The sequence below is a fragment of the Gymnodraco acuticeps genome, unplaced genomic scaffold, assembly GCF_902827175.1.
Source record: "Gymnodraco acuticeps unplaced genomic scaffold, fGymAcu1.1, whole genome shotgun sequence".
Classification (NCBI taxonomy): domain Eukaryota; kingdom Metazoa; phylum Chordata; class Actinopteri; order Perciformes; family Bathydraconidae; genus Gymnodraco; species Gymnodraco acuticeps.
The window spans coordinates 1,469,714-1,492,056 of NW_022990224.1; the positions used below are offsets into that span (position 1 = coordinate 1,469,714).

General features: G+C 41.5%; 1 protein-coding gene across 2 annotated transcripts in view; it reads right to left on the minus strand.

Moving 5' to 3' along the window:
• tmem117 (transmembrane protein 117) overlaps nt 1–22,343 on the minus strand; it is a 45,718-nt gene that overhangs the window by 3,805 nt on the left and 19,570 nt on the right. For both annotated transcript variants that reach the window (XM_034218744.1, XM_034218745.1), the window contains exons 3-7: nt 21,215–21,347; nt 8,423–8,522; nt 5,409–5,506; nt 3,300–3,459; nt 200–329 (exon numbers count right to left, since the gene is read on the minus strand). In XM_034218744.1, coding sequence (XP_034074635.1) covers nt 200–329; nt 3,300–3,459; nt 5,409–5,506; nt 8,423–8,522; nt 21,215–21,347 — 621 coding nt within the window. The remainder of the gene's footprint in view (nt 1–199; nt 330–3,299; nt 3,460–5,408; nt 5,507–8,422; nt 8,523–21,214; nt 21,348–22,343) is intronic.

Below are 22,343 nucleotides of genomic sequence, written 5' to 3' on the forward strand. Positions count from 1 at the left end.
ATGGAAAACTAGAGCAGGGAGAAAACTAGACCAAATTCTAAGTTTTTCTACAGTATACCGTGGACATTTTCTCTTTCTTCTGCTATTTAATCGGGTTATTTCTGCTGGGTAATCACAAACAATACGGGTGATATTTGATTAAACTATTGAGTAAAGGTAGAGGGTTTCCCAAGAAACAAGTGCACGTGTCGGCATGTACCTGTGATATGGATGTGGTACTCCTCTTTAAAGATACTCTTGCAGAGAGGAAGCTTGACCTTCACATGCGTAGTTGACATTCCTGGAAGATTCATATCCAGGTCACCCATGAAGTGCGGGAACTCCCAGTCCTGAAACACAACACACAAGCATATCAATGTACCTTGTGACTGTGATAATGTCTCCGCTGTAGAACACTGATGACATTCAAATATCCACATTCTCATGATAAAAAACAGCCATGTATTGTGCTTTATTGGTTGTTGAACAATGCCTTTCTCATATAAGGTGATGTTCAGTCCCTGTGGAGTGTCCTCGTGCACTGACTGGAGGTCAGACCTGGTGCCAGCTGCTGTTGACTACACTGTGTGTTTACAGGACTGTGGAGTGTTCTAATGTGCACTGGGATTTCAACATGTCAAAACACATCAACACGCAACCAAAACGGACATTTAGAAGCTGCCCATGCCTTGTGGTGCCGCTTAGCTCTTTTTGAGTGTCGTTATATTTGGTGGCTAATAGCAGTCACTACCCTGATGAGGTGCATATGAAAAACAGAAACATAAATACAGAAAAATAAAGGCAAGAACATGTAGAGTAGATAGCACAATGTTCTCAAAATCCTTTTGTCAATAAATCTGTAAAACCTTTATTGGGCTTGTGATCAGTTTTGTGAATAACTAGTTTCCCTTCAATACAATGTAAATGGGTTACTTAGCCTAAATCATAAAGAACAGTTAATATTGAGTTAATCTGAAAGACCTCCTACATTTTGGTACATATGCTTCAGTTAGTGTGTTCAAAAGATAAATAATGTTTGTAATATATTAAATAGTTTGATAGAATAATCATTTGCAACATCCAATAAGAACATCTGTTTTAAAAAAATCTGACGCTGAAGGTGGTTCCTTAAATAAAAAATGTTAATGTAAAAAATTGAAAATAAGGCCATATTATCTTTATTTTACAGTAAGTACATTCTTACTTTTAAAACTGAAATGTGTACTACACAAACTGTATTTATTAACTTTGCATAATGAAAGAGTGTAATTAAACTGGCACTCACTGATAGCGATGAAAATTAAAATGTTTCAGAAACGTTTCCTTCCACTGAGCTGACTTTATCATCTCGCATAGGAGCTTTTATCACTCTATTACAGCAAAAAAAGCACACATAATCTTAGAATTTTTATATTAGCAACATTTCCCCTCGGTTATCATTATTTGCACAGAGCTACGGCTTCACATTACCATGTTACATTCCATGTATCCTCTTGTGATCCAGAGTCTCCCATGCCTATATATATGAACAGCATAACAGCTTGCTGATGGCCCCCTGGATATTAATTAAGTCATCCACTTCCATATCTGCAGTATCTGTTGCTATAGCACTAACAGGCATAGTATTCAAGTCATGCACCTCTATCCCAGAATATAAGGAGTCTCCAAGACATATATGGGAAGAATAATTTGATAGTGTGTATAGGCATATGATCCCCATATGTAAATGTGTATATGCATATACACAAAGGGCATAGATATCTGACATTCAGCTGGGAGAAATAGTACAATTATGCTCGAAAATATGGAAAAACCCAGCTTGGAGGCAAATCCTGGCAGGTCATTAATTGTGGAATTAATTAGTTTGAGAACAACAACACTCAGATTTTCTCATGAAGGTGAGAGATTAACAATGGCACCCTGTGCTCCAAGATGGAGGCGAATGGAGCTGTTGGGAGAGTGGCGGGTGCATTTTTATTGAAAGGTGGAATGCAGCGTCGACCTCCAGTGCTTGGGCCGTTTAACAGCGCAGGCTAACTAAATCATAAATAACTGTTGTAAACGTGCTCTCTGTACACAGTGCAGAAAATGAAAAGTGCCTGTCGTAAACAAATCTATGCGAGTGGGGAGTGATATACCAGCAAGTTAGAGGGAGAGGGAGTCGCTGGTCCAGACTGTCTAAGGGAGTGAAACGGAGATGTCAAAATAAGGAGCGTTTCCTTAATGTCACATCAGATTTGTGGCTTTTTTTCTAAAAAGGCTGGCCTCAGCAAGACATTGGCATCTTTGCGAGAAAATGCATGCAGACTATAAGCTGTTTCTGTATATCTGCATAATCACAATAATTGGGTAAATGAATGAGAAAAACACCACAGTGAGAAGTAATTACAGGCCAGAGCGGCCACAAGCCCTTCTTATAATAATGAATAGTTTCAATGAATAAGTGTAGAAGTCACTTTTAGTGGTGCAGTTGCTCTAACACATATTGCCATAGGAATACTAGTAGTGCAGTTGCCAGGTTTCTGTGGAATGGTGTATTTATAACACTAGAAGATGTTCTCCCATTAATTTGCAGGCTTTTAGTAATTAGCATAATCAACCGAGTAGAAACATATATTAAGTGGATACCAAATATTAGTCTTGCAACGTGTCCTCTAATACCCACCAACAAGGCCTTGTGAAATATGTTCATTAAGCATTTGGAGGAGCCCTGTTGAATTAGGCTGGAAGTCAAACCCCATACATAATTGGCCGGCATTACTAGCTCCGGGCGTAAAAAAACAACGGGAGAAAAAAAAACGCTTTTTCCCCACTCTCTTTCCCCTTCAATACACAGATATGTGGTTATGCCCAGACAAACACATTTGCATATGCATGAGCCACTGACACAGGCTTTATTGATTTACACTCTCCTGTGGGAGGGAGGACATCGGCTGGGAAAAAAAAGTGGGGAAAGAGAAAGTGAGAAAAACTCCAATCTTGTGAGTCATCATTAAAGAAAATAAACCAGGCTCACAGGGGAGTAAAGGGTGAGTTCATGGCTGAGGCCTGGGAGAGAGGGACGGAGGGACAGACAGAGAGGAAATGTAAAGAATTAAAAGCCTTTGTATGTCTATATATTTGTGGGTGTATATATGTGCGTGTGCATGTGTTTGTGTGAATGCCAACTGAGAGTGATCAAACACCCGTCTCTGCTCTGTGCCGCAGTGCCCCATTGATGAATAGCAGGGGAGGGAGGGGAACTGGCAAGATGGGTAGAGGAATAAGCCAAGAGACGTCCCAGATCCCTTCTTTTAATTGGCCACAGGGGAGCGGTCTACCTGCATGACAATGAGAAGGTCGAAGACCAAGATGAAGGAGGCCAGGAAGGCCCTGGAGATCTCGTCGCTGGGCAGGAAGCCGCGGTTCAGGTTGTCCCAGCTGATCCAGTCCGTACTGATGACCAGAACCACCACCGAGGTCAGAATGATGAGCACAGTCCTGTAGAGGAGGTCAAATAAAGATAAATAAGACGAGAATAGAGGAAGGATTGGCAGCAGGAAGGAAGCAGGGAAAGGGAAGGAATGCAGAATAGAGGAAAGGAAGGAGAGGGGAAAAGAAAGGAGAGGAAAGGAAAAGGGAATGAAAAAAGAGCCAAGGGGAGGGGATGATAGGAGGGGAAGTAAAAAGAGGCAAGCAGTGAAGGGGATATAAATCAATGTTTGACGCACATTCAAAAGGAGACGGGCCATGAAAGAACGTTAAAATATCTATAAAGAAGAAGATGTGAACAGTTAATTTTGTCTATCTTGGAAGACAAAGAGCTCCAGTTCCTTTCCTACGTCAAAAGCAAAAACACGTAGATAAATCAGTTAATTCTGTTCCTCTGCTTACAGACTCAATAATGTGTTGAAGAACGATTTTACCTGGATTTGAAAAATGGCAGAAGATAAAGCTTCGAGGAAGATGGATGTGCAAGGAGGAAAAAAGTGTCTGTTTGTGGATGCAGAGACAATGCAATTCAAAACCCTACTGCATATATATATTTCCATGTATTTCCATATTTAACATGAGCCAAAGTATCTTTTACCTGCATGCAGTGATTGCTGTGGGTTTTTTCTGCAATCGTTCACACTCTCTGAATTGTGTTTGTGTCACACTGCTGTAGTCCTGCCTTCACTGTTTACTGGGACATTTCCCATATGAAGAATGGCACGATGAGGAAAGGGCTGGTATTATTCTCCACTGTGCATTGTGTCTCAATGTCACCCTGTGATTGCTGTGCTGTTGCGAGCATTCTCACACCACACATCGGCTGGCTGCATTGCAGATAGTGAATGCCAGCTCATATCCCATTTCAAATGTATGGGAGAAGCATTTAAAGGGTTTTTATTATTCCGCTGTGGGAGTCCTTTGCCTGATTTTTGGCACTGTCCTCTACAATTCGTCCCTGACCCCTTCGGTGCATTATGATAAGATACATCCAGCAACGCATTTATCAATCATATTTCAAGCTCGGAATTTCAAACGAAAGCTTGTCAAATCCGGCATTGATTGTGACGGTGTGAGTCGGGCCATGTGTCAATAAAATGAAGGGCTGCAGAAAAAGTCACAGAACAATTTGACTGCTTGCATTTTAATTGCAGGTGAATCGATGCGGCGATAGGACATGTTAAACTCACTGTCTGTGAAGTGTGAGACCTCTCTGTGTAAATATCAAACAGTGTCAAACTGTTTCAACCGCAATGTCTTCTTTACATCCTTCACTTCTCACCATGACCCTGAAATGAACCACTGAGAGGCGTTCACATGTCGTGTTTGACTGACAGCTCTGAGCCACTCTGGTGAATAAACGCCGCTGGGACCGTGCACTGGTGGTGTAATGCATCTAAACAGGGAACGCTCCTACTGGCTGTCTGGTAATGGGCATATCAGACATGGTTTGCAGCATTTGTTTAGCAGTTATTTAAGGGTCACAGCTTGTGGTAGGAAAGTAAGAAAGCAGGGTTATGGTTTGCCCCGTGACCTTGCTGTGTCCATTGATTTTCTCCCTGTTCTCCTAATTAAAGGTGCTGACATTGAGTGAGGGAAGATTAACACGGCTATTGACTGTGTGTAACCCTGCGGAGGGCTGGAGAGACCACGTCACACACACACACACACACACACACACACACACACACACACACACACACACACACACACACACACACACACACACACACACACACACACACACACACACACACACACACACACACACACACACAACACACACACACACACACACACACACACACACACACACACACACACACACACACACACACACAGTAAGAATATATCATATTTTCAGTAGCCAGTAGCCAGATACATTGATTAAAATCTTATTATGTGCAAAAAATATACACATGATCTCATAGAGACAGTTTATCTTGAAGAGAACATACCAGAAGAGAACAATCCTGTTGTTGCCTTGTTTCCAGAACCTTCTGGCTGCTTTGCCCCAGTCTGGGTAGTGCTGATCCTGGAGCATCATATCTGTCACCTGCAGAAAGAAACATGCGTATCACTTCATTACTTATGAGGATTAGATTTAGAGGAAGTAAGGACAGATTATTTTAGCAAATTGTAGGCAAACAGCTTTACTTTGACTAGACCTGGCTGTGTTCAAAGTTAACAAAATATTCCTACAGCACCAGTGAAGTTATGTGACGCATTAAATCTTGTTGCCTCCCAATTTCGTTTCGAGGTGCGTTTACCTCCTGGAAGTCACTTTTCACCTTTTTCCCCCCTCTAATTTACCATACAAGATACAACGTGTTAATCCGGTAGATCGTTTTTTACAACTTTGTACCGAGACAGGACCGAGACAGGCTTTTTCAGTTTCCCTCTGCTTTTCGTCTTTGTGCTAAGCTAAGGTAACCATCTCCCAGGCTCCATATGTAATGGCCTGAGAGTCCTGACCTCACTAATGCAGGAACAAAATATTGTAAAAACAGTGACAGTGTGTAACGGCTGAAATTCATAAATCCACCTCCAAGTCACTCAAACATTTCAATTATAATCTGTTTTAATAATACATATTATTAAAACACATTATCAAAGTATTAAATAATTGAATAACACAACATCTGTGATTACACACGAATGACTGTGTTATTGCCTTTAAGAAATATCGACTTGTTTCAATATGAATGTTGTGGTTGTACTTGTCTTTCACTGCCTCTAACATCTGATAATGTTATTACTACAATAGATAGTAGATTTTCTGACTGATACAGAGACTCAGAGATCATTTTAAACACAAGTATGAAATATTCCACTATATTCTTTGTGTGGAGCCACTGCAGAAGCAAGGTCAGTTCGTCAATAAAGCGCCTCACTGCAGAAACTGTAGCTCGTGTTGAAAGAGGATTTGAATCAGGCAATGTATGAGATGTTTTCGCCGTTGCAGCGTTGCGAAAACAGACACTTCCTGTTCACTCATCTGGGGAAGACACACTGTAAATCTGCTCGGCGGAGGAGACACAGAGGTCATCTTCAAAGTGCCTTGTTGAATTAATCGAATGTAAAAACCTTGTGAGTAATTTCTAGAATCAGCACTTTGCCTTGGCCCAACTTACTCTCCTTTCTCACACACACACACACCTCTGTCTCCCCGACTCACCTTCTCACTTACTGCCTCCCCCACGTCTCCCTTCTGACCAGACTACATTTCCCTTTCACCTCAGTGTCTTACTCCTTACCTCCCTCCTCCTCCCCCTCTCTCTTCTCTGCAGTATGTACTGTAGAATACTAATGTGAGCGGTGAGGGAGCATGTCAAGTTGTCTCAGCTGTGTGCATGTCGGTGCCAAAGCTCCACTCCTCCCACCACAGGTAGTCCACTCCCGCTGGAGCTCTCCTCCTCTCTTAATGTTGACAAATGAACAAAGGTAGGTCTCTACATCAACAGACTCTCTCCCCCCCCATGCATTCATTGTTCCCTTTGACCCTTCTTAGATCAAACCGCATGTTACTCTAAAGATTTGGTATTAGATTGATCTGGATGCGGCGCGCATTTCAGTGTGTGCCTTACATCAGTGGAGAGGATATACCTGGCATAGTAATTAGAAAAGTGTGTGACTAATAGCTTCATTTTGCATTTCATATATGATTTTGATATATTCAAAAATAACATTTGTGATCTTTGATGGAAACTTTGTAGAGAACTATGGATGAATAAATGATAGTCTTGAATGCCATCAGTGGGGCAATGAATCATCTACACAGTGAGCGTGATGCAGATGATACCGGAGTAAAGCCATTGTTACTGATTAGCAAATTTAAAAGGGTGTATCAAATGTACTTTAGCTCTTAAAACCTATCTCCAATGTATCCCTTCAGACTTATCTATCTAATATCAGATGAGGCTTAACTTTCATCAGCATAATGCCAAGATTACTTCATGAGGTATAGATAAAAAGATGGTAGGGATGGGAAAATTAAGAAGAATTAGCATTCCTATGTGCTAACATCGGCATTTTAACAAGCCTGCAGCTAGCCATTAGCTACGGTGACTGTTACTGGATGTTATTAACACACTTTTAGAATGTTAAAATGCAAGTGTTTGGCAAATCAACATACTACTATTTAGTGAGGGCTTGGTATCAAATATTAATACTTTTTGTACCAACATAAAAAACAATTACTTGTATACAATTTCTAAAATATGACAATGTGGCCTATTAATAAATAGTAAAACATGGTTAAAGTTCTAATGGTAAGGTATGGGAAAACAAATTCTAAAAAAATGGTTTAGCATGTTGGTGTAGCATGCTAATGTTTATCAATCAACAACTTTATTAATCCCGAAAGGGGCAATTGGTTATGAGCAGCAGCTTATGTCATGTACACAGGCAGGAACATACAAGAAGAAAACACACAGATGCACCCGGGAGCACAGATGTGGATAATTCCAATTTACACTATAAATAGTTCATAGCATCACAATAATAAATAAATAAATAAATAATCAAGTTAAAAGCCTTTCAAGAATTTAAAAGTTTGAGTGCAGAAGGGATGAAAGATTTTGAAAAGCGATTAGTCCTTTGATCAGGTAGAGCATATCTACGCCCTGATGGCAACAGACGAAATTCATGTGAAAGTAAACAAACAAAACAATAACAGCTGGAATGTGTTGATTAATTATGGTTAAATTATTAGTGTCAAACAAGTGGTAAATTGCAACCTGTCGGAGCTGCATGATAAGTGAAGCGTTCACCAAAATCACTTTGGATTCGTCATCTGGGGACCATGAATATTTGCAAGTTACAATACCAAGCTGCTAGCATGGCTAAAAGAGAATTGTATACAAATGTGTTTTTAATAATATTGTAGAATTTAATTTTTAAATTAAATACAACCTTTTAATAAATGCAGCAACACTATCTATTGTTTAGGCCTCAAGAGTTGAGATCTCACCATCCACGCTGTGACAAAGTCTCCCATCCACGTCCCCACGGCAGCAATCTTCATAAAGCTCTCATTCCTGATGCCCATGTAATCTGTCACCAAGTGAGGCCTGAGAAGAAAGCAGACAAAGAGTGGAAAGGACATAAAAAATGAAGTACATGTTAAGAGGGTAGTAAAAGGAGGCAGAAAAAGAGAGCTGGCTACACGGCTGACAAAAAGATCCAACAGAGGGGGAGTCAGTGCAGGGCCAAAGAGAAAATGGTCACTGCCGCTAAGTACCATGATGCTAGCTGTCAGAGACGATCAATATCAATCTGATCCTGTGAAAACAATAAGCGATGGCTCTTCCTTCCATAAAGCCCCGAGGATTGTAAACAATTTACACCGGCGCGTTGGAATCAAAGCGTTATCATCACTTTCATTTGGTCTTGTAGTGTTCGGCAAATTATCCATTTGTTTGGCAAATTTGTCGCATGTCTAGTTGATTTCAAATCAACACTGCCATCCCAAAGAGATCCCCCCCGATAATGCACTAGATCTGAGTGAGCTCAGTTAACATCCACTTCAGCAGCACAGAAACAAAACATAGACTAGGTCAAGACAAGCCATTAGAGAAACAATCTCACATGCAATAGTATTTGATAAGAAAGGACATGCTTTCTTTGGAGTCCTAGTTACTCCTTCATCTCTGAACAGTAAGTGAAGATGAGAAGCTTTTGTTCAGCACTGCAAAACCACCCACTCAACACACTCTCACACACACCACATCAGCCTATTTTCTCCAGGTAATAGCAGAGGGAGGGAGGAAAAGTGGGTCACTCGCCTCCTATATGGGACCTGTGCCGGGGAGAGGGGAGAACAGAGGGAAGCGAGGAGGCCTGTTTGATCTCCTGGCAGCTAGTGTCTTAGGCTGAGTGGAGCAGGTGGGCACCCATCACCTCCCCCCCGAGCCCCATCTCACCCCCCCCAGGTCACACTCATGAATACAATAGATGGCGATGGATAGGGCTGTGGCTTTGCTTTCAAAGGGTCGTATTTGAAGTCAATAGCTCCATTCGTCTTTGTTTTCCCCCGGTCATTTTCTGGCCAGCAGCAAACAGCAATAAACATGTTTTCTATTGCACAGAGGGCTCTGGAAAATCTCGCCTACTACCTTGCTGGTGAACAGTTCATTTCCTCTCTCTCTCTAATGTCTCTCCATGCTCTTGATGGTTTCTTTTAATTTCATTTTTTAGCTGATTGCATTAACAGTTCCATTTGGTGTGCTGTTCACTTTGTAAATGAGACGTCTAAACAATCTCTTGAAAAGCAATTGGGGGGTAATCCTTTTAAGCTATTAGTTAATGTAGAGGCTTTAATAGTAGTTCATTTTTAATTAATGCTAATTGCTCGTGCCTTTTGACATTATTTATGCATCTCGATGTGAAAAGCATAAAAAATGGCCCTAGGGAATACAGAACAATGATGAGTAATTGTGGCAAGCCAACAACCCGCAGCACCAAGTACCTCCTTGGAAGGAAACATTATAAATCATGTCGTCAATGCAGCATGCATTTAACAGATTTGACAGGGTTTTATTGACGAAAACGTGCAGTAGCGCAGGTGACGTATTGCATCGCTCAAGATCGCAAATAAAAAGGCCTTGATTGGAATGGCGATTTATATCTGCATTAAGTCAGTTAGACATTCTGAGGCTTGGCATTGCTACAGTGCTCCCTTTGGGAGTCATTTACCCGCTGCAAATCTCTGATCGATACTTTTGGAAATGCTGTCTGTTGGCACCACATGCTCAGCTTTAAAAAAACAATGTTAAATAACCCGCCGCCAACCCTTGCCCTTCTCACATATTTAATTGAGAAAATGTTACCGCTGTGCTGAGAGAGGGGGTTTCATTTTTTATATTTCAGCAGAGCACCTATGATGAGTTTGGGGACTCTTTGCACGGCATGATCAGAGGCAGAACTCTCTGACTTATTCATGCTGACTGAAAATGTAATGGCCTTTAGAGCCGGATGACCTAATGAGAGAATTCAGTGTAGTGGAACATCAGTACAGTAGCACCATGAATAATCAGCCCCAAAATGGCTCCCGTGGCTTAATCGCAGAGCCAGTGGCAGTGTCAGTGCCAGCCGGCCGGCTCAGCCAGACCCCCCCCCCCCCCCCCCCCCCCCCCCCCCCCCCCCTCTGAGGAGTGTTATCAGGTTTCCAACACTTGTTCAGACAAAAATATTCAAGGACAATTCATTGCCTTCCAAAGTCTTGTTCCATCATTTGCGAGAAATTACAATTTTGCGCTTTAGAGGGTAAAGAGTTGTGGAGCTAAGAGTTTGGACGTTACCCTTGTTTGACATTAACCACTGTAAAAGGCCATGTTTACCTGTGGCAATAAAGTTTTCATCTGCAGGATCATTACATTTTTATGTTGCTTTATTATCTATAGTGCTAAGTAATCAGTTATGATTTTGAGGTGGCCCAGTTATTAATTGGGGTTCACTATAATATCCGTCTCACTCTATTTTATTTTGATAAAGCTCAAGCTTCTGATGGCACTCAGATTTTATGTCTGCTCAACAAACACATGTTCGCATAACAATTCTTCCATCCAAATTCAATCCTGTGAAACTATTGCTATTTTCATCATACCATGGGTCACCTACTGTGCACCAGATTGTTTTTTCATAATGACATAAGCTACATTAGTGTTTTATAATGAGTTTTGCTTGACCCTTTTTCTATATTATTGTATTGCAGCTAGTTATATAATAATAATAAAATATTTATTTTGTTAGTGCTTTTACAGGTGCTCAAAGACGCTTTACAGATATAGTGAAAATAAAATAAAGGAACAACAAATAAATATATAGTTAAAGTTAAAGTCAAATAATACAAAAACAATCACACATTAAAAGCCAGATTGAAGAGGTGAGTTTGTGAGTTTTTTGAAGGTGGTGAGGTCAGTGCAGTCTCTGATGGGTTGTGGGAGTGAGTTCCAGAGGGAGGGGGCAGCGACGGAGAAGGCAGCGACGGAGAAGGCTCTGTCCCCCCAGGTCCGGTGATTGGTGTGGGTGGGGATGGATAGGAGGTTGGCTTCTGATGAGCGGAGGCAGCGGGAAGGGGTGTGGTGGTGCAGCAGGTCTGTGAGGTAGGGGGGGGGGCCTGATTGTTGAGGGCTTTGTGAGTAATGAGGAGGACTTTGAAGTTGATTCTTTGACGGACGAATATAGTTATATATAGTGCATATTAATAATGTCCAGCAATGTGGAACTGCAACAAATTAGTTTTCTTTCAGTATGGACTTATATGTTGGTTAATTGGAGAAATGGTGTAAAAAAACATCTTAATTTGAAAAACAATATGCTTGTTTTTATATTACCGTTTCAACTACCCACACTGCAGCATACTGTAGTGCCAAAAACCAGGGGTGGGGAACCTCCGGCCCCCGGGACGTATACGGCCCGCGACAGGGACGTGCACAGACATTTGGAGGGGACTATTGCTCTAAACTGGAAAAAGGGCATCCCCCCGAAAAAAAATATAAGACCAAAACGATTATTACATTAACTAATTTGAACAGTAATTCACATCATCATCTCATAACAAAATAAGCTAAGGCGACTACTTGCATTCGGTACCTTGATTTTTAAAATGAAAACCAGGGACATTTTTTGTTTTGCGGTCCATATCTCATTAAAATATCTAATGTTAGTAACTAAAGAAAAAATGGGGACAATTCAATGTAGTTTGACTATTATAACTGCTGTGCAGACATAGGCTACTGATAACATAGGGCTTCTATAATTACCTTAAATAAACTCACTAATTAATGAAACCAGTTCAATACGCATTATTCTTATTCTTATCATTCTTTATGAGCGCAGTAACGGTAAGGTATCTAATTACTTATTTATTTAGTATTCCATAACTTAATAACAGAGATGGTCAAACTAAAGTAGACATGGCAGAAATCCTACAATGAAGCGGGGCAGTGAAGTGTTCTCCTGTGAGAGGTTGATCAAGAGAAGAGAGCGAGCGGCCCGTCTCATGGATGTTTAATAGGAGTTTACGGAGCAGATGAAAAGACACAGAAAGACAGAAGCACAATAACAACTATATAGGTGTTTTTTTTGTAAATAACCGACGGTGTCAAGAGGAAGTAAAGTCCCGCCATGAGAAAACTCAAAATCCATTTTCCAAAATCCGACTTCTGGAGGTGGTCTTAACGCACCGGCACCAATACAGTATAATACATATGATATTGTTATGACATTAGGGTCATGCAGAGTGAGATCGCTACCCCTTTAAGAGAGGGGTGTGGTGCGTGCATGTGGGTATGGTAGAGCGAGAGTGAGCGAGCGGTGTATGTTTTCTGGAAATGAAACGAGGCAGCAGGAAAAAGCATAGGTCTGTGATGTATCTTGTGAAACAGAAGAGCAAAATAAATGCAACGACCTCCCAAGAAGAGCTCGCCTCTCTCCAGTCATTTTATAAAGTGGGTTATTGAACCCGAAGCGTGTTGCTTCTTCCCTGGCTGGGAGACGACAGAGAGTCATCCCCCCTGTTTCCTCGACCACGGTCTGGGAGCCGACAGGAAAGTTCAACAATATATAGACTATAATCATGGCTATAATACGTAACATGTGTAATCACACACTTAGCGATATAGAACATAAATAATAAAAACGTAGGTATACCTGGTTTAAAACACTTTTGTGGTCATACTGTGGAATGAGTTCACACACAAGTTCTTTATTCAAAATGTCGCGGGCAATTACATGTAAGAAGAAGGAGAAGAAGAAGAAGTAGTAGAAGAAAAATGAAGCTGGTGTGTTTTATTATACATCCATGGTTTTCCCGCAGCGAGACACTACAATACTAATTGTGGCTTATCATGTTGATTCGACCACAACAGGAAAAAAAAAAAAACCCTCTCTCTCCAGAGGGGCAGGTCAGCCAAAAAGGGGAAACCAGCCGTTGCCCGGGCAACATTAGCCCGTACCTGTGCACGTCCCTGGCCCGCAGGACCATTTGGTATGGCCCTCGAGGTAATTTATAAACACACGCAAAAAAGAAAAAAAATTAAGAAATCTAGACCGCAAAATAATTAAACAAGCGAGTCCCTGTTTTTCCTGGCAAAGGTCATGGTCCTTGAACACAACACGAGCCTAACGTGTCATCACGTGGTATATGTCTCGTCTGACAGGGGTGCAGTTCTGACGGAGAGCACCAGAACACCGCTCCGGGACTTTAAAAATTGCAGCACCCATAAGGAGCCGTACACATGCCGCAGTTTTTGCGTGGCTGTGTCTTTAGTTGAAAGCCCAGTGGAGATCTGTTCATCTGTCACACTGAGCATACAGTCATACCTTCTTTGTTATTAGCATCTGGTTAGCTAGCTATGCTAACGAATATAAGAAGCTTTTTCTCCAACCAGTGAGGTAAAGGCACATCTTTTTATATGATTGTGACCGGACGTCACGTCTCCTCCCTCTGTGACGCTGCTTTGCACCATGCCAGATTTGGCCGTGGGATTGTTGGGTCTCTCTCTCCCTTCCCTGTGGGCTCTGTGGCTGCAACTGGCCGCACAGGCTGGTATGTATGAATTTCCCCATAGATAACTTTTAATTCAATAAACTTAAGTAGGCTATTTTCACCAGTCATTTTAAACCTCTTTCCAGGGGTGCCATAAACATTCTCCCTTCCTGGTGGGCTCTGTGGCAGCGCCTGGCTGTAAAAGTTGGGAAGGGAAAGTTGGAAATGGGGGACCCTGATGTAAACAAGACGAAAGTCTTTCTCTGGTCTGCATCCCCTTAACAATTGTATGTTTTGAGCTGTACTGTACTGTACCCAATATACAAGCTGTTAATAAACTTTTCAATCAATCAATCAAAACGCCGTAACCACTCTTCCCACCTCTGGTCATCATCTCCCCACCTCTGGTCATCATCTCCCCACCTCTGGTCATCCTTTATACTGTCTCTGCCTGTGGTATTCAAACGAACCTGATTGCCTTTTATTAAATTGTATAACTTTAGTTTTTAGTAATTTCCTGGGGGCGAAACTCCCCCAGGTGGCGTTATCAGCAAACCAAGCATTCTACATGAGCACCACACCGCCACATGATTATAGTTATACAAAAAAAAACAGGTATAAAATACTATATGACAGTAAAAACAAGTTGTTATTAATAAACAAGAATACAGTTTAAAAGGAGAGTGATTTGGAAAATATTCATAAAGAAAAAGTAAATCTGCTTACAGTTCTGTTTCATATGGGTGTTGAGATGTTTCCATAGATCTCTTCATTTTGCTCTCAAAGTGCACCAGATTGATGCTTTCAACTTCCCGGTGCATGCCCCCGGACCCCCCTAGAGGAGGTTAGGTCCCCCCCCCCACTTAAATCATGTTCACATGGATAGGAAACTAAATGCATTTGCACACATCTTGTGTCCATATCTTTCTGTTTGGTGGTCATGCCACAACCGTGCACGTGCATGCATACGCGAGTCATGGCAAGATATCTGGACTAAGAGTTGCTTTTTCTTTGCACAGCATGAAAGAAAGGCCAAATTAATGGGCTGTGATTTTTAAGCAGAGGTCAATAATTTGTATGGCCCTCGGAGGATGTTGAAACAATTGAAATGGCCCTTGAGAGGAAAAAGGTTCCCCACCCCTGTGCTAAACCAAGCACTTTGTACTACTGCTCCATAGATCCATCGATTTAAAGAAAAAAGCGTATGGTTTGATTTTTTTTTTTAAGGAAGTCTCAACTCAAAGATTGACTTAAAAAGCCCTGATAGTTGAGGTTATACAACAGACTGCTGAACTTTCACTACTCTGAGTCATCAATACTCTAATTTCCATTATATCTTTTCACTGTCCACTTGGAAGCATAGGCCTCTGAGCTGGGGTTTATCAACTTGTATTCTCTGTCAGACACCCAGTGATTTAGTGACTGTGGCAACTGAGTGACCTCCTCTGCCCTGTAAATGCTGGATTCATTCAGAACATTAAATTGCGACCTTGGCTCTCTCCACATTGAAATGCATTGCCTGTCTCCTCTTCGAGCACAACGTCCTATTTACAGTATACAACGTTGAGCAGCAGTAGTTACCAGGGAGCATAAAGCTGTCAATACAAACTCTCTTCACCTCCACCATTGCATCTCTCAAGGCGACTTTAAAACTTCAATCTTAATGCATCACTCAGCACAGAAGAAGCACATCTACTGTATTACACTGGCTGGAGATTGAGTCCTTTTGTCCTTATCATTACCCTGGCTCATGAATAGGAGTGAATGCAATCAGGCAGTGTGCTGGACAGCCCTGTATCAGGCCCTGCAGTCACATAAGCTTTTGCATTTGAACCAAAAAGGGGTTGAAAATCAAGTCTCATTGTTTAACATCAGTTCCCCTACAAGTCCTTTAATTAAACAACAGATCTGTCGGTTATAAACTGTTCAAAGAGGCTTTTTTCTGATCTAACACCCCTATCAGGTCGTCATTATACATCTTTGATATTTAAAACCGTTACAAATCACTGTTGTAAAAAATAAATCTGTGCCCATTCAAGCCAAGTTTTGGTTAAGGCACAAAAACAAGTTGGTTTTGTTTAGGCAATCATCAAGCTTAAGGTTGTTACCGTACTACTACTAATTAAGGTTAGGAGATCGTAGTCGTCATGGTTGCAGTAATAACCACTTTAAGGTTAGGGAACAATGGTGGTCGTGGTACAAGGAAATCAATATTGATTGATGGTAGGATACGGGACACTGACAGTAGTCCCTTGAGTTTAAGTCCGACATTTTGTCAACCCATCCATTGACCCCGACCTATTTCCTCTGCGAAATGTGTCCCTCTTTGAAAAAGTCACACTTCATCCTTTGCGACGAATTTTACGACTCAGTTACTTTTATTTCCGTTCTTTTTTAACAATCCTGTTTTGTTTGCTCATCCAAACACCATATTCTGGTTTTATAACAACCATCAGTGTCCTCCATGTTTGCTGGCGTTTTCCCAATCCAATGTAATGTTTATAAGCTGAAATAGAAGTGAGTCTGAGGATGAGAAGCAGACACAGATACACGACGCAGATGATCAGAAACCAGGACAATAATAGATTCATGTAAACTGGGACATGAATATAGGTTATTTTATGTTTCATGTAAACGTCACATCCTGAATATGATAATGTAAAAGTGCTCATTTCAAAGATACCTTCAATATTTTCATGTTTACACATATCGTGACTGTCCTGTATACTGTCGATAGGCTAGTCTTTTTCAAACTGTGTGACATGCCCATGTTTAAAAAAACAATGTACATGGAGGTGATGCATCAAAATGCAGGAACTGATATATTATTCGTTATTTATATGTATTGAAACATGAGGAATGAGTGTGGCTGCGTGTTATTACACACAAACATGAACACATGCATGGACAATCTATCTTTCCTGCTATAACACCTCTCCCCTACATCCATGTACGCTCACACTCACATTCATCTATAATATAATACATATCGTATATTCCCAGTGGACTGCTGTCAAGGTTATGTTTATTGTTTACAATGTGGCTGTTTCTCTTTATATGACAGTGAGGTATGTGGAGGACCTGGGCTGAAGCCCCCCCTTTCTGTCCCAGAAAACATCAGGATAATGTAATCAGAGAGGAAGTGACCGACTTCACCGCTTCACACAGATCACACACTGTTTCAGATGTATTCTGAGAGAACAGAACATTAGTTTTGAGGGAAAGCTCTACTGTAACTCAAGACTTGTTAAATACGTAATGAGTCATTTTTGAGATACCAACATAATGTGCATGTAGGAGTGTGAAAGACAGCAGCAGATTTGCCGTGTGGGTGTGTGAAAGTACGAGAGAGGCAGAGTGAGGAAGGGAACGAAAAAATGATCAATGAATTTACACTGCGAGACTTTTAATGGGATTTAGGAAGAGCAACAGGTTTCTTTACAATTTAGTTAATAGTAAAGCTGTAGCATTGCATTTTAAAGTATTATGCAATATTAAACAAATCAGTTCATTTAAACATAGAAAAAGATTATTTTTGAAATTAGAGTATAGAGATGAATATAATAGTTATTTACCCAGATTAAGCTTTTGCTCTACAAATGTAAGAAACAAGTGATTTTCAGAAATTCTTTAGACCGAACAAAATATTTGTTGTTTTATCTGAAATGCCAATTAATTTAACATTTTCATCACAGACAAAACACAATTACCACAAATGTCACAATTGCTTAGCAAAGACCACAGAATGGTTGCAGATCATTCTTGTTTTCAGATACAAACTCATTATACTAGATGTACAACACTTCAAAGACTACTTTGAATGTGCTTAAAAAGAAAAGAAAAAGAAAATATGTTCAATAATCCATGTCTTTCAATTTAATAATCATTGTATCTTGTGATATTAATTACACTACTAATTAAAATGACTAATGAAATAAAATGACTGTAACACACTACTGCCCAGGACTGACTACAGTGTTATAGTTTGTCTGTATCTATATTTAAAGTGAACATGGACAGCTTGTTATGATGCTGTACTGCAAGTCTCATGTGTGATTGCATGCAACAGGAGGCATCTACATACCGCAACACGCTATTTATTCAGCCTTTTAAATCCACTTGTTCATGGAATTACCCCAGCTTAGTGCCAGACAAGCAAACAGACAGAGGAGGGGGACTAGCATGCAAGCGGCACAAAGGAGCATGGTAAACAAAAGACAAATACCCTCATATGATGGGGTCTAATCCCGCTCAGGGTATCACTGTAGTCAAATGCCACTTCCATCCCTCCCTGCTCCTCATCAAAGCTATCCACCAAATGCAAACCTTCCACCACCCCTTGCTCTGCCCAGATTACCCCTCTTATCCCGCCTATCCTGACATCCATCTGTGTCTCCTTTACTGGGTAACAAACACAATACACAAGTCATTTTACAGCTGTACTGTCCTACTCCAGCTCTCCATCACACTCCCTCCCTCCTTCCTTCCACCTTCACTTACTTTACCACCCCCTTTCTCTATATTAGTCGTGATTAATGTGCACGCCACGCATTGGGCCGTCTTAATTAAACAACACCATCTAATTAGGGGCTGATTTCGGCTGGTAATGGCGCCGTAAGATGGCGGAATGGGATTGTGCGGCGTGACAACACATTCATGAAGTCCGTCAAACTCCCTGGGCGGTCACACTCCCCTGGTTTCACACAAACAGCCCCCTTCCTAATCTGACAGTTACATTAAAATGCAAATGGCCCAGATGCGAGGGTCTGGTAACAAGTGTGGCTTACAGCTCCCAGGGTGCCTCAGCGGACGGGATTTTCCTCCCTGATATGACACATGCCAGGTAACAGGTTGATAGCTGTTGACCTAGAAGGGGCTGTTTAAATATTGGCTCAGTTGGACATGTGTAAGATTACGCAGTCTGGAAATGTCTTTGAGCTGAGAGATAATGGCTTTGATGAAATCATTTTACATGACTAATCATGAATAAATACTTGTCACCCAAAAAGATATACAATCTCTTATCAGTGATTGTTTACAGTCCTGATGTCGCGGGTTATCTTCCTTCCTTGTGGATGTATTGCTAGTTTTAATTAAATCAAGCTCAAGACCGGCTGAAAGGTCAAAGAAAATGAAAGCATATTAATGAGCGCAGAGATGGGCAACACAGAGCAAACACCCCGCAGCACGCACACACACACACACACACACACACACACACACACACACACACACACACACACACACACACACACACACACACAATCTCCCTCTCCTACATACACGCTAACTAACTTGAACAAGGTGCGAGACGTGAACAATATGTGCGTGGTGTGTGTGTGTGGGAGTGTGTGTATTGCCACCAGAGAGCATATCCTGCAGTGTACCATCATGGCTACATGTCAAAGAAAGCTAACCCATGCCAAAATACCAACCCTTTAAAAGCCCCTAATAACTCACAGCGGCTTGTTCTTTCATTACAAATGAAAAGGAAAAACACCATTCACTCCCACAGAGGGGCAGCTACAGTCACAAAGGGATATTGTACTTTGCCTTTGTGCAGTGGCTAAGAGAAAACTACAACAGCCTCACTGCGGGGTGAGGGACTGGTAGTGTGGGGGCGATGCAAATAGGGTTTGGACATAAATCAAAAGACTTAAGTTTCACTGCATCATCAAGGCTGGAGCACTTCTCCCGCTCCCCCCAGACTCCCATCCACATTTCTGCCCACTCTGCTGCATTCATGCTATCGCAGCCTGGAGAACGTCTTCGGAGGGGCATCCTGGCAGAGTGTGAACATTGCTCTTACATGTCGGTCTTGAACAGAGATGCGAACACTAATAGTTTTGGCAGGGCCCGTCCTCAGTGGACACACTGCTGGAACAGAAAGAAAACAAGCGGGGAAAAGCAGGGCAGGATGGGAGTTTTTTTTTGGACAAGTGCAGAATAAGACCAGGTGTCTTGGCAGCGGTGCGTTGACTCGCTTTACAACAGCACCATCTGTCTTCGCGAGGAGAGACTTACAACGTTGACTGAGTGATGTGACTGCTCAACACACAACCATGCATATAATGACGGATGAGTTTTAGTGTTGTGTCAGCCAGTTTAATGGTTTAATACGCTCTCTTGGTTGCTACTTTTTATATCTTGACAAGTGATGCATCTAATACGAGCAGAGTGACTTGCACATGTTGGATGGATATAAATTATATATCATATCATAAATTATATATTATGTCTCTCAAAAATGTCTGAGTAACTCATTATTTTTCCTTAAGTATTATCCGAATGTCATCTAGTCAGACACTCCTGACAGCAAAGAAAAAGCAATGATATGATATTTCTCAATATTTCAAGGCTGGAATGAAAGGCGGTAAAAAGGAAACCTCGGTGTGACAGATGCACTCAGTGCGACTGCAAATGTAACTTTTCCCTGAGCAAGCAACATTTGTTGTCTCGGCGGACCTGCTCCTCGCTGCTCGCTGCCTTTTTTTCTCGGCCGACCAGAGAGAACGGACAAGATGGATGCCGGTGTCACAGCGCTGGCCGGAGTGACAGATGGGCTGATTATACAAACTCATCCCTCTGGCCAAAGAACACCTCGGCTGCAAGCTAATAGCCTTCATCTGCCTGCACCTTATGGATAGTTAGTGCTTGTTGTTAATATGGAAAAGCATCACTGTATAGACAGATCCCATTATAGCCCTGGACTCTCTCTTGACAGCTTGCACCTGAATAGACACCTGCCACTGTTTTTTTACAGCCCAAAATGTTAAATCACCTCGTAGTGACCTCGCGTGTGGCTGGCTGGCTTCAAAGGCATGTTTTCCTTCCTCTAGACAGACACTTTGCAAATGCATAAACTGATTCCTGTCACAGGCTTGATGTGTGGGTGTCAGGCTCTGCAGTGCGCAGTGTTTCCCCAGCAGGTAAGCTGGGGCAACAGGAGCGAAGAAACAAGGCACCGACTGCGAGACATGGCAAAAAATGTCTTGGATTTTAGCCAGAGAGGTGTCACAAAATAAGTCGAGATCATGGGAGAATAAGAGTGGGTGCTGGAGGTGATCTTTCAGGATTAACCATCCTCCTATTGCCTGCTCCTACCTGTGATTTAAAGTGTGGGCTGATTAATCAGACTGCTATCGAGTCTCAGTTCAAGCGAGACGTTTCGATCAATCACGCCAGCCAAAGGGGAGCGTACAGTGAGGCTCTAACAAATGGGAAGCAGAGGATGGGGAAAAAGGCATAGAGAAAGAGATTGAAATGGCTTACTCCATGCTTCCAGCCATCAGCAGGAAAATGTTGTAGATGTGTGAGAAGATGAAGAGGAAGAGGATGGCGCTGAAGAACATGGTCATCCAGGAGCCATGATCCTCGCGGAACACTTTCAGGCGCAGGTATCGACCTAAAGGGAACATGACAAGGACACTGCTGTCAGGGGAGGTTCAAACAGCATGTCATTGGCTAACATGTATGGCTACGAAATGGAGATGAAAGTAAATAAATGAGTCACATCGATCAATAATGTCCTACTCTGTCAGACACGTGCCCTTTAGGCATTGAAATGAAGATAAAGGACCTCTTTAAGGTGCCACTTATATGGCCTTCGAAGTTATTGTCTTATCCCGACAAATTTCACCCGTCACCATTTTATCGGCAATGCCGACAAAATATACTCCATATACACATTATTTCATCTGTTGGACACGCTGTCAGTTAAGAGGTGCTCGATTGTGTTTCATGAGGCGAGTTCTGCATGATTAGAGAGATTATTCAAACCTTTTATGACCCGTGGTGTCTTTTACTACAATCCTGGCTAGAAATCAAATTATGGAGAAATATCTCTCTGGCAGAGCATGACATTGATTCATATATGCAGCCCTCTGCACAAGAGCTAGGCCTCTGGTGGTGGCAGCAGAACTCATTAAGACAAAAAGCTTTATATTATTACTTTTAGCTCATTGTTGTACCCCGAAAAGACTACAGTTGGTGCTTTTAGCTCCTTTGTGGGAAGCAATGAATCTAATGACAGATTATTTTATTATTTTGGCTGCCTGGAATAAAGAAACATAAAAACATTTAGACCTTTAATTCAAGGGCTTACATGTTGTTCTGGTCAGAGTAGCATTATGAAAAACCATAACATAAGTACAGTTTACGAAAATAACATGTGATCTGATGCAATTATGTGCGATAATGTAATAGTCCTTGATCTACCTCCCACACTGCTTGTGTAACAGAAGCAATCTGCTTTTGGGGTGTTTGTACATTTTGGATGTTTTTTTTACCGCCATCTTTAAAAACTGTGTCACAAACGAAACATGGTCAAGGTTCAAAAGCACTCAATCCCACATTTCCAATACTGATCTGTTTTTCTGTTTAAAAAAGGTAGTCTGCACAC